Source organism: Salmo salar, chromosome 28, assembly GCF_965601325.2.
Source record: "Salmo salar chromosome 28, fSalSal1, whole genome shotgun sequence".
Classification (NCBI taxonomy): domain Eukaryota; kingdom Metazoa; phylum Chordata; class Actinopteri; order Salmoniformes; family Salmonidae; genus Salmo; species Salmo salar.
Genome location: NC_138318.1, coordinates 23,379,174 through 23,391,802, shown reverse-complemented (window position 1 = coordinate 23,391,802; position 12,629 = coordinate 23,379,174). Strand labels below are relative to the sequence as shown.

At 41.7% G+C, this 12,629-nt stretch overlaps 2 protein-coding genes across 3 annotated transcripts in view; one reads left to right on the top strand and one right to left on the bottom strand.

Moving 5' to 3' along the window:
* cep170aa (centrosomal protein 170Aa) overlaps positions 1 to 7,366 on the bottom strand; it is a 65,941-nt gene extending 58,575 nt beyond the window's left edge. For both annotated transcript variants that reach the window (XM_014179957.3, XM_014179965.3), the window contains exon 1: positions 7,152 to 7,366. The gene's annotated coding sequence lies outside the window, so the exon portion shown is untranslated. The remainder of the gene's footprint in view (positions 1 to 7,151) is intronic.
* Positions 7,367 to 7,439: 73 nt separating this feature from the next.
* The window catches only part of sdccag8 (SHH signaling and ciliogenesis regulator sdccag8), a 58,030-nt gene continuing 52,840 nt past the window's right edge, over positions 7,440 to 12,629 (top strand). The window contains exons 1-7 of the mRNA XM_014179967.3: positions 7,440 to 7,925; positions 8,230 to 8,376; positions 11,189 to 11,274; positions 11,600 to 11,713; positions 11,944 to 12,069; positions 12,173 to 12,256; positions 12,431 to 12,495. Coding sequence (XP_014035442.1) covers positions 7,859 to 7,925; positions 8,230 to 8,376; positions 11,189 to 11,274; positions 11,600 to 11,713; positions 11,944 to 12,069; positions 12,173 to 12,256; positions 12,431 to 12,495 — 689 coding nt within the window. The 5' untranslated portion in view covers positions 7,440 to 7,858. The remainder of the gene's footprint in view (positions 7,926 to 8,229; positions 8,377 to 11,188; positions 11,275 to 11,599; positions 11,714 to 11,943; positions 12,070 to 12,172; positions 12,257 to 12,430; positions 12,496 to 12,629) is intronic.

Genomic DNA, 12,629 nt, shown 5'->3' with positions numbered 1-12,629 from the left:
GTGAGGACTGTGGATTGGTAAACCATTTTATGCCATTTCAAAACAGATGAGTTATTGCAAAATCCTCATCTCTACCCCCTATCATCCTCTAACATCCTTGTTGTGGGTTAAGGGATGACGTCTTGGTTTTGGCTGGGCAGAGACCCTTTACCCCACCCCCACTAGGTCAAAGAGCTGGATTGTTCTGAGCTGACTGTGCATGCTTTGTGAGGAGGTGAACGCATGCAAAGCAGGAAGTTAGCTCAATGCTTCCTGAGGAAGGCCCGCGCTCATCTTTGAATTCACTTGGACAGGAAGTTAGATTGTTACACTGCGTGTGTGATTTGAAAAACTGCTTTGTGTTTTAAACAGATTCTCATACAGTAACAGTAGCCTCTTGAAGGCAACACAAGCCTCTTTTCCACTAAGCCAGTTACTCTCATGAGATTTCACAATGTGTATGATTAGCTGTTAAAGGAGAAAAATAATAATTACAGAGAAAGCTAAAGCGAATCTAGCATAATCAGCTCTTTGACTAATCCCTTCTAAGCTTTAGCATTACTTAGTCTAAATACAACATACCGAATAGTATGACTAATATGGTGCTCTCATTCCAGCCATTCAAAATCCTTCTCTCCTCTCTAAGCCAATCAGATCCCAGGCTCCCTCTGTAAGGAAGTGACAGAGATGAATGGGGCGTTCCCTTCCGGGTGTCTCTAATGTGTTTCCCTCCTGTGACCATGGATCCTCCACGTAGCGCCATGACCAGATGATGCAACAGCTGTGTAAGTCTCTGCCTCCTTATCCCAACGTAGGCCAGAGCTACTGATTCAGCCCACCGATCACAGCAAACTGCAGCCAAAACTGCAACCAAACACACAGCTGCACAAATGCACCTACACATAGGCAATCTGTGCAAGCACTCCCACATTATTTCCAAGATGTAGAGGCAAGTGTTTCAGCAAAGGGTTGGGCTGTGATGTAAAATGTGGCCTACTGTCAACTTGCACTAAAATGAACTAGATTGTTTGCTGTAAAACCTCATAAAGTAAATGGCATACTACAGTACGCTTGTCTGATCTTCTTCTTTGCTTCAGCAGGCAATGGCCCAAAGCTAATGAGAGCCCATTACTTTGATACATGGCTGCATCCAGACAGTCAGAAAGCATAGGGAGGCAGGACAACAGCCCAGGGCAATAAACAACAAAAAGGGCTGTATCACCCAGGATAAGACAGTAGTTTTCTGGTCCCAGATGACTGCACTATTATTTACAGCCAGACAGATCAGACCAGGCCCAGCAGACATAGAGGTATACATCTAACCCTACACAAAAGGAGAGATCAGACACAAGGATCCTTTCTTTAAATGACTTACAGCTAGGCTGCATAGCGCTCCCATCTAAATATCTTACGTTTTTGGTATGGGAGTAATTACTCATCACTAGGAGGCACATTTTTATATAACCACACAATCGATTGATCTTGTGTATCCATTCCTCCAGAAATAGGCTTTCGTCAGGGAAGGATTAAAGGCGTCATGGCCTCAGACAACATCCCTTGCTAGTATTAGACCTGATTAAAAATTTAACAGCTATCGCAGACACTATCTGGTCGTTTGGCAGGAAATTTGACTATGCAATAGGAAAACTTCAAACTTAAGTGCCGGGCATACATTGAGGGTTCAATGACTTATTCCCAGGGGAGTGATGCAGTTTCATGCTGACTGTCAATCTGTATGAAGACAATTTACTTTGACGTTTGTACCAGAATGGCCTACTTTTCCTGTGCACATACATGAAAAAGATATTGATGTGTCACTCATTTACCTAACCACAATGCGCCACTATGCCAATTGCTCAAATAGAATAGGCTAGTATTTGTATTGACATAATTTAGTAATCTGCATATCCTTATATGACATCAGTTGGTCTATGGATCCATAATAACATTTATCTATATTCATTCATTTGATAATAATTAGTTGGTGACAGAATAATTTGGTGATCAAAATAATTATCTTCAAGGACTCAGCACTGAGACGGTTGTCTAGGTGAGACGGTTGTCTAGGTGAGACGGTTGTCTAGGTGAGACGGTTGTCTAGGTGAGACGGTTGTCTAGGTGAGACGGTTGTCTGGGTGAGACGGTTGTCTAGGTGAGATGGTTGTCTAGGTGAGACGGTTGTCTGGGCTGACTGCAAAGTTTAACAATAGCTAACAGTCTCCCTCTGTTATTGAACCATATTGCTGGGTGCTATGGGGACAGAAAAACGTATAGGGAGAATGGCTCTGGAAGACAAGCTCTACAGACCAACTCTGTTTGATTAAATAAACTCAAAGAGCCCATAGCCCTACAAAACATTATCTTGTAATTGGAGGTTGGAAGACCCTTTAAACTCTTGAATAGGTCGTAGTTGGGGTCTCTTGTGTCAAGGTTTGTCATAGTTTTAGTGATGAACCTTGTTTGACATGGTAAACTCCACTGAGGGATGCTCGATCACTAGCTAAAACCAACAGAGCAGACAGATTATGTTGATGGAAAGCCACTCTAGCCACGTAATAAACATGTAGTCGTGTGCCTCAGTCTGGGTAGCAGTCTGGGAAACTGTCTCTTTCTTACTAGGCTTAAAAGATACAACGTTAATCTAATCTAAAATAGTGATTTAACTACTGCTCTCTAGTTTAATCACCCACAGGGTGAATTAGGTCATGGTTATTGTAACGACTCAATAGTTAGCTCTTACTAGCAGTTCCTATTCCTAATGTGAACATGAGGCCATTCTGGGTGAAGGTTAAGTGACGAGCATTGTTCTCTGCCCTTGTCAGTCTGACAGACCAAGAACATTCAAGGGGACAAATGCATTTGCCATTCAGACATTGTTCTATTACCTTGGCTGCACATATCCAATAATAAGTACTGATAGCAGAAACTATACAACAAAAATATCAGCATACTGTATTGTGTTGTAAATCATGAATGGCTTTCCTTAATTTGGCACAACTGGGGCAAGTTATCTCTGAGGCTTGGTAAATTGGTTTGTTAAAAATGCATAGAGGGGCCTCCTGAGTGGCGCAGTGCTCTAAGGCACTACATCGCAGTGTTAGAGGTGTCACTACAGACCTGGGTTTGATCCCAGGCTGTGTCACAGCCGGCCGAGACTGGGAGACCCATTGGCCCAGCGTCATCTGGTTTAGGGGAGGGTTTGGCCACCCGGGATGTCCTTGTCCCATCACACTCTAGCAACTCCTTGTGGCAGGTGCCGGGCGCATGCACGCTAACCAGTTGTACTGTGTTTCCTCCGACACATTGGTGCGGCTGACTTCCTGGTTAAGCGAGCAGTGTAGCTTGGCAGGGTCGTGTTTTGGAGGACGCATGGCTCTCGACCTTCGCCTCTTCCGAGTCCGTACGGGAGTTGCAGCGATGGGACGAGACTGTAACTACCAATTGGGGAGAAAAAGGGGTCAAATATTTTTGGAGGTGCTGCAAAAATACCATATGGTCCGGAAACACAGACAGCACATTTACCACATGAGCAGTTGGTTTGAAAAACAAAACCCTGCAAAAATCCTACATCAAGCCTGATTGTGATCCGTATGTAAAGCCAAATTTAAGAAGTAACGCACATAAGGATCCATAGGACCTACATATGTAAATACATTTACATTTAGCAGACACGTTTATCCAGAGCAACTAGGGTTAAGTGTCTTGCTCAAAGGCACCGACAGATTTTTCACCTAGTCGGCTCAGGGATTCACACCAGCGACCTTTCGGTTACTGGCCCAACGCTCTCAACCGCTAAGTTACTTGCCGCCCAATGCTGGGCATATGTTTTTTTACTCAGATGGGCTTCACTGTATAGACTGTAGTTGATGCCAGTAGTACTACTGATACTAAAATATCTTACAGTACATGTTTTAGGTACAGCATGGCTTAATTGTTTACAGTAAAAATAGCCATGAAAATGTATATTCAAGTGAATCCCATTTGAGAAGCCATTTGCATCCATTCAACATCAAACAATAGATGCTCATTGTCCTTTTACAATGTCATCGATAGATTTACATAGAAATCCCTAATTCAACTGTTTAACATAACATACGGCCTCAAGCTATATATTTAAGCAATAAGGCACAAGGGGGTGTGGTATATGGCCAATATACCACAGCTAAGGGCTGTTCTTAGGATACAGCCCTTAGCCTGGATACAGCCCTTAGCCGTGGTATATTGGCCATATACCACAAACCCCCGAGGTGCCTTATTGACTTATAAACTGGTTACCAACGTAATTAGAGAAGTAAAAATAAATGTTTTGTCATACACGTGGTATACAGTCTGATATACCACGGCTGTCAGCCAATCAGCATTCAGGGCTTGAACCACCCAGTTTATAATAAGTTATATATTCTATTAGAATTATTACAAGTATTATTTTAAGATATATTGATATAGGTCACAGGTGATGTAGCACACATGCAACATTGTCATGCTGGATTTAACCATAACATTCTCTATGGATATGGGGACCCTGCACTAATGGTGACCCTACTGGCTTGTGCCAGACAAGGATCAATTTGGACATCAAGAATTTATTTGATCAATATGTAGATGAGACGGGACACTGAATGCATTGGTCACAGTCCTGCACCAGTTAGGATTTGTTCCATTCAGGGCAGTAGCAGGGAAAGGAGGCAAAACTTCTCCAGACACATAAATACATGTATGTTTTATTTTAGAAAAGCAGATTATAGAAAACATACAGATTATAGAGCAAGTAAAGCAAATGTTTGGTTTAGTAAATACACTGACCATAGCTTGTGAGGCTGAAACATTGGCTCTACCTCTGGCCTTAATAGTGACATTAGCACTAGCCATGCCAAGTAGACTATGACACCACCTCTAATATTATCCAGAGATAACCTTCCTATTTTCACAGCACGATAAAAATAGCCATGTCTCTCACACAGAAACAGAGACTGGCCCTCGGAAAAATATCATCCATACTGGCAAAGATAATAAGAGTCAATTGAACAAATATAACCAAATATAAACTACTGGTTACACCCCAAAACAGATGTGAAGAAGATTAAATGTTGTTTGAGACACTTATTCTACATGTTGAAAAAGTTGACACACAAATGTTGTTTTATAACATGGAACTGGCTGATGAAATAGATGAAAAGTAGTCTACCTATGGTATGCCAAAAATGATCACTGTCCTTGAAAACAAAAGAGGCCATTATTCTTTTAGGCCATTAACCCATAAACCTCTAGTAAAACAGACCTGGTAGAAGCGTCAGTTCTATTCTTAATATGTGTGTATAATAACACTATTATAACAACACTGAAAAGGGAACTGGCCTCATGGCAGTCTCTGTATTAGAGTGAAGGAGGCAGAGTCTCATGATGAACAATATACAAAATGCCATAGTAAAGTGAACTAATTTCCCAAGCTTCCCTGTGGCTGTTGGGATACAATGGCAGGGCAGGACAACAAAGTCCTCAAACAAACAAAAGTTATTATTCAAAGGAAACACCCTGCCTCTATAAACCTTGTTGTTACCAGGTCATTGAGACTAGACTAAAGAAAAAACCTTAATGAGTGACATGATGACATTGATAATAATGTACAGTATACTGTATAATTGATGCAGAACTATATTTGAAGTATTCTAACTACAGCATCATAAAATGTGTCAGTACTTAGGCGTAGGCTAGTTCTGTGTGCTGCCTGTCCAGTCATACAATGACTGTGACATACTTCCCAATAAGCAGCTGCCTACAGCCAGCGGTTACAGTTGGAGGAGTGCTGGCTATCATTATCAGTGGCACAGGTCCAACACTTGAATTCCTGCAGGAGGAGGAGACAACTATCCAAAAGAAAACGGTCAATGTAGTACACTGGCCCGCTCTCAAAGAATAACAGTCTGTTTTCAAACAGACAAAAGGCTGTTTAATGTACATACATAGGTTTAATGTTCTAGCTATTATAAGCAAATTTGCCTGACTATAAATGTTTAATAAAGACTTAGGATTGCACTGACCACCGCATGTCTGATTCACATTCGTTTATAACTTTTAATGAGCATAAGGAAAAAGCAGAATCTCGAGCTTTTCTGATAAAAAAGAGAGCTAGAAGCAAAACACCGCTCTAATTAATTAATGGGAGTTTGACATTAGGTGACATCTTGAGAGATTCGAGCATTAATTACCTCCCTACGGAGAGGCCTCTTCATTCCCAATTAAACCAAACATATCAAATTATTCAGATGCACTGGCAGCACTTTTTTAAATTAAAGTCTTGTGTCGTGAAAAAATCTACACATTACACAAAGAGAGCGGATGCAAACCAGGCCAGCTGTCTGGCTTCACAACAAAGCACCCCATCTTCGGGTAAGGGGTACGTCTTCGGGAAAGAAAAAACAGCTAAACCAAAACGAAAGGCATAGCTTTTCGCATAAAAAACCCTCTAAACATTACAAACAGACGAACTAATCGAATGAAAGCCCGTAGCCTCCACTGATTAACTGGGAACAACTGGACATCCTGACCGGTCCAGCGCTGCCTAGCCTGAGGATAGCCTGGTTGGCTAAAGCTAAAGGCGAGCATTAGACTATCAAAATTGTATCAACTAAAGAAAATGTAGCAAATAATCAAACGCTACTGTAGCTACAGTACAGCGTTATCTTTATTGCTTCTCGGATACACAGTAGCCGATTACATGGCAAGGAATATTTGCAACAATGTAGCAAGCCCACAAAGGCTGGAGAAGTAGTCATGCATGCAGCATTACAATACACCGCCACTAGCCAAGCCAGTCTCACTGCGCTTTCTCTCACTCTACATATCGTTAACCAATAAGACATCAGACTTTATAGGCTACGGTAATCATTCTGCATAGGCCCATTGTGAATTATGAGATTTATAATTTAGGCCTTACTTTCATCTATTATTTCATAATTTACCAAATATGCCCTGAAATTAAAACGTTGTAGCCTATTTTATCATGGTTCCAGATCTTCCAGTTACATTGACAGAAAGTAAAAACAGAAACTGCATGTATGTATTCATTTGTACAGTTGGTTTACTTGGAAGATTTGGTTGCAATTAAAAACATTCTCCCCAAGACAATCACACAGCTGTGGAAAACGTTTTATTATCATGCATTTCTCACTTACCCTTTCTTTGCTGCTCTATTCGGCTGGCTGTTATGGAGACTTGCTATATCCAATGGAACTGTACGCTGATGTCGGTGCCCAGCCCTGTCCTTATGCGCGTTGGTCTTCTCTCAGTTGCGCTGCAATAACGCTATTCCACTAGAAATAGCGGAGAGCTGCCTACATCCTCCACGCCAGCGTCTGCAGTTCCTGCTCGACCCAGTGGGCGTGTTTTTCCAGATTGATTGGCAAATGTGCGGTCGAATGGGGATTTTGGATAAAATAAATGCAAAGATTAAAACCAAATATGTACTACAGTGTTGTGAAATTCTGCAAATTAATTCGGTTAACATGTATTAGTGTGCATTGTTGTGGCCGAATAAAAGCAACTTTATGTGATTACGAAGGCTGATCTCGCGATCATACTAATCTGATAGGCCTACCAACGCGATCTTGTGGTTACAGTTTTTATTTTCAACTGTGCAATTCAAAAGTTGGACATCGCGTCCAGAATAAAACGACAAGTTCCAAGGCTCATTGTTTGGTTTACGGAAGTATTTGTAAAGCTGCTCATTTCAACGGTTGCCATCTGAGGTGAAACTAGGCATAGCTACATATACATCTCTGCTAGTCTCCTGAGCATATCTCTGTGGTGTCTTTTGTTATGTACATGATAGCAACGTTTTTATGTGAAGCTAGCTAGCTACATCAAGAACACAAAGTTATCCATGAAGCCACTGTTGGATTCTGATGAGGAGGAAGAAGAGTTGGGAGCATATCAAAAGAAACTCAGAGGTAACGACATTAGGCTAGTTAGCTAGCTTAAGATAAGGGTTGTGTTTAGCCAGAAAATGATGCACAATAACTAGCTAGCTAGCTTTTATTTTACTCTATTTTGTAGTTAACATTAGCCATATACCTACTTCAAGTGTTCCCGACAAGAGCTGGCTAAATAATCAAGACAACATCCCCACGTTTACTCTCTAGTCTATCTCTTCTCAAAAGAGAGATACATTGTCATTAGTTTGTTATTCAGCCTTACAAATACAGTCATATCTATTACATAGTAAACCTTTCAACATGATGATTTGACCCCCAGAGAGAGCGAACCGCAGCATCCAGCAGCTCAGCAGTGCACTGGAAGAGCCCAGCTCAGATGCAGAGGGCATGGAACCAGGCAGGGCTGGAGACACAGACAGCATGACTGGAGAGGACTCATGGAACCGAAGGCAACAGAGTGAAGCTGGTACTTGAGCCTGTGATCAATGTCATCACTTGGGTCCCATAGACCAGGGTTTTCCAAATCCAGTCCTGGAAAGCTACTGGGTGTGAAGGCTTTCATTCCAGCCCTGCAGTAACACACCTGATTTGACTAATTATAGTCCAGATTGAGGACTCTCATACTCCAGTCGCAGGACTATGGTTAGTTGAATACTTTGGCGTATAAGAGATGGGCTGTAGCAGAAACTTGCTCCCCACTAGCTGCTGTCCAGGACTGGAGTTGGAGTAGCTATAGATCTGTACGCCAGATATGTGATAACAATGTTTCTATTACTGGGCGTTACAGGTTAGCTTATAGAAAACACAGCCATAGATGTTGAAACTAACCTGCTTTTGGCGTTACCGTCTTCGTTCTCGATTTGGGGAAAAGGGTATCTTATAAAAGTCCGTGTCCGTTTGCTGTTGCCCCCCCCCCCCCAAAAAAAAGAGAACTCGGAAAGATATTAAATCAATGTCTTGTACTGCGCAAGGAGGTTCCTCACCATCTTAGCTGCCACACATCTAGTGTTTCCCAGCATCTTTGCAGGATTAGTCATTTCTATGCGGCCGCGTGAAGTAGATGACAGCGTGACACACAGTGCGACCAAAACAACTTCAAAACAACTTGTAAGAGGCATTTCTCACTCGATACAAAACATGGTTTTAATATCTTTCTGAGTTCTCTGGTTTTTGTAGAGCTACTTGCAAATGTACACTGACATTTACAGTGCATTCGGAAAGTATTCAGACCCTTTGACTTTCCACATTTTGTTACATTACAACTTTATTCTAAAATGGATTAAATCGTTTTCCCCCCCCCTCAATCTACACTCAATACCCCATAATGACATAGCAAAAATGGGTATTTGGAAATTTGTGTAAATTTCTAATAATAATAAAAAAACATCACATTTACATAAGTATTCAGGCCCTTTAGTCAGTACTTTGTTGAAGCACCTTTTGGCAGCAATTACAGCCGCAAGTCTTCTTGGGTATGATGCTATACGCTTGGCACACCTGTATTTGGGGAGTTTGTCACATTCTTCTCTGCAGATCCTCTCAAGCTCTGTCAGGTTGGATGGGGAGCATCACTGCACAGCTATTTTCAGGTCTCTCCAGAGATGTTCAATCGGGTTCAAGTCCGGGCTCTAGCTGGGCCACTCAAGTATATTCAGAGACTTTTCCCGAAGCCACTCCTGCGTTGTCTTGGCTGTCTGCTTAGGGTTGTTGTCCTGTTGGAAGGTGAACCTTCTCCCCAGTCTGAGGTCCTGAGCACTCTGGAGCAGATTTTTATCAAGGATCTCTCTGTACTTTGCTCCGTTGATCTTTCCCTCGATCCTGACTAGTCAACCAGTCCCTGCCACTGAAAACATCCCCACAGCATGATGCTGCCACCACTATGCTTCACCGTAGGGATGGCGCCAGGTTATGAGATGCTAGGCATTCAGGCCAAAGAGTTCAATCTTGGTTTCATCAGACCAAAGAATCTTGTTTCTCATGGTCTGAGAGTCCTTTAGGTGCCAAGCGGGCTGACATGTGCCTTTTACTGAGTGTCTTCCATCTGGCCACTCTACCATAAAGTCCTGATTGGTGGAGAACTGCAGAGATGGTTGTCCTTCTGGAAGGTTCTCCCATCTCCACAGAACAACTCTGGAGCTCTGACCAAGGCCCTTCTCCCCCTATTGCTCAGTTTGGCCTGTCGGCCAGCTCTAGGAAGAGTCTTGGTGGTTCCAAATTTCTTCCATTTAAGAATGATGGAGGCCACTGTGTTCTTGGGGACCTGCAATGCTGCAGAAATGTTTTGGTACCCTTCTCCAGATCTGTGCCTCGACACAATCCTGCCTTGGAGCTCCACGGCCAATTCCTTTGACCTCATTGCTTGGTTTTTGTCCTAACATGCACTGTCAACTGTGGGACCTTATATAGACATGTTCTTTTCCAAATCATGTCAAACCAATTGAATTTATGACAGGTGGACTCTAATCAAGTTGTAGAAACATCTCAAGGATGATCAATGGAAACAGGATGCACCTGATCTCATTTTCGAGTCTCATAGCAAAGGGTCTGAATACTTATGTAAATAAGTAAGGTATGTTTTTATGTTTTTATGTTTTCATAGCAAAGGGTTGGAATACTTATGTAAATAAGTAAGGTATGTTTTTTTATTTTTATACATTTGCAAAAATGTCTTAATGTGTTTTCGCTTTGTCATTATGGGTTATTGTGTGTGTGTGTGAGATTTATTAGGGGGAAAAAAATATTTAATACATTTTAGAATAAGGCTGTAACGTAACAAAATGTGGAAAAAGTCAACAGGTCTGAATACTTTCTGAATGCTCTGTATATGATGCCTTTTTCTCCGAATCGAGAACAGGTCAGAGTTTTGTATAAGCTAACCTTTAATGCCCTGCAACACACACGCACATTATTCTTAGTCATGTAAAATTGTAATGAAAAAATTGAGCAATGAACACTTGTTATGTAATAATGAAGCAACACAGATGTGTATAATGTAATGTTTTATTTCTGTTTGAACCCTAAGAGTAGCTGCTGCCTTGGAAACAGCTAATGTGGATTCTAATAAAATACTAAATGGAAACACAGTTATCACATATCTGGCGTACAATCAGTAGCTAAAGTTGGAGAACCCTACCATAGAGGCACATCTTCATGCATCAGCACTGATTTCCCAAAATTACATGCACACTTCATTATTATCCCCGCGGATATTTTTTTCAATCAGTTTTACCTGTGTATTTGCACTGCTACATATGCTAATGGCTTATTTTGTTTTTCAGTCAATCAGCTGCGATCACTCCTGCAAAAGCAGCAAAAAGAGACACTTTCACTCACTTCTCCTTCAAAGAGAAAATCTTCTCCAAAGGTACTATCCTCAAGACCGTGCATAAGCGTCTATGTTAAGATTTAAGACCATTAACCCAACACTGATGTCTAGATGTCCTTTCCCTTTATCAGCCTATTTAGATCAGATCAACTCCACTTCATCAATTCCATCCTACGGCAATATATTGATTGATCACCAAAAAACCTATTGGAAATAACTATGTAGTTATTGAGTTCAGACACTGGTGGTGTGGCAGACTAGTTCGTTTTTTTGCACAATTTGTTTGGGTGCAATGCTTTTATTGTCCGATTGTAAGTTTGTTGATGACTAACAGAGACAATCCTTCTTTAATTCATTTTACCAGAGGTGTCAAGATGATGTGAGCTCTAGCATGCCTGCTGTTAAAGACCTGGTCCCCATTCTCCACAACCAGTCAGAGTACATCCAGCACCTGGAGGCTGAGGTCAAGTTCTGCAAGGTCTGTCTGTATGATGACCCCACAGTCTCTCGTTACCACTGACTCATTCAAGTTCTTATTCAATTTGTTCACCAATGGATATTCGTTACATGGAATGAATTACAGTGGTAGATGTTCAACTTGCTGGACACTTGTAACCCGCAAAAATTCTACCAGCATCTACTGACCTAAGCACAACTGTGTATCTGTTTGTGTATCTGTTTGTGACTGCTCGTTGATGTTGTTGGCAGGAGGAGCTTCTGGGGATGAAACAGAGGATAAGGGTGGTGGTGGTAGAGAATGAGAAACTACATGGAGAGATCAAGTCCAAACTGGTGGAAGACACCCTGAAAGACTACACTCTCTTAGATGGCACGGTAATGGGTTTTCACAATGATGGTCCTGGGTTAAAATTCCATTGTGGAGATAAGTGCAGACACGACAGAAGGACCCATTTTTCATCATTGTATTCTCTCCTAGGTGAATTCCGAGCCGCCCAGAGAAGACAATCCTCAAAGAACTGTCTTTCAACAAGCAGAGGAACACAAGTGGAAGAAAGAACTGGTAGGCCTGTGTGACTATGGTCACCTAACCTTCCGTACTGAGTACAGCAGCTGACAGCATTTCTACATGTAGATACATTCTTTTATTAGCCTAGCTTTTACATTTTGAAGTGACTTGAGAGTAATGTTGACAGCTAATCTCCTCTCCAACATCACATTATCAACTTGGCCTCAGGAGCAGCTCAAATCCCTCTATCTAGCCCAGACAGAGACACTGGAAGCTCAAGTAAGGTCACTGAAGTAAGTGAACTGTATGACTTTATAGATCAGCGTTAATTCACAGAGATCTTGCATATGTGATTAATCACGGTTGAATTTTTCATCCTCTTCGTGCATCCTCCATCCATTTTCCTGATATTCTGTTGTTTTGATCA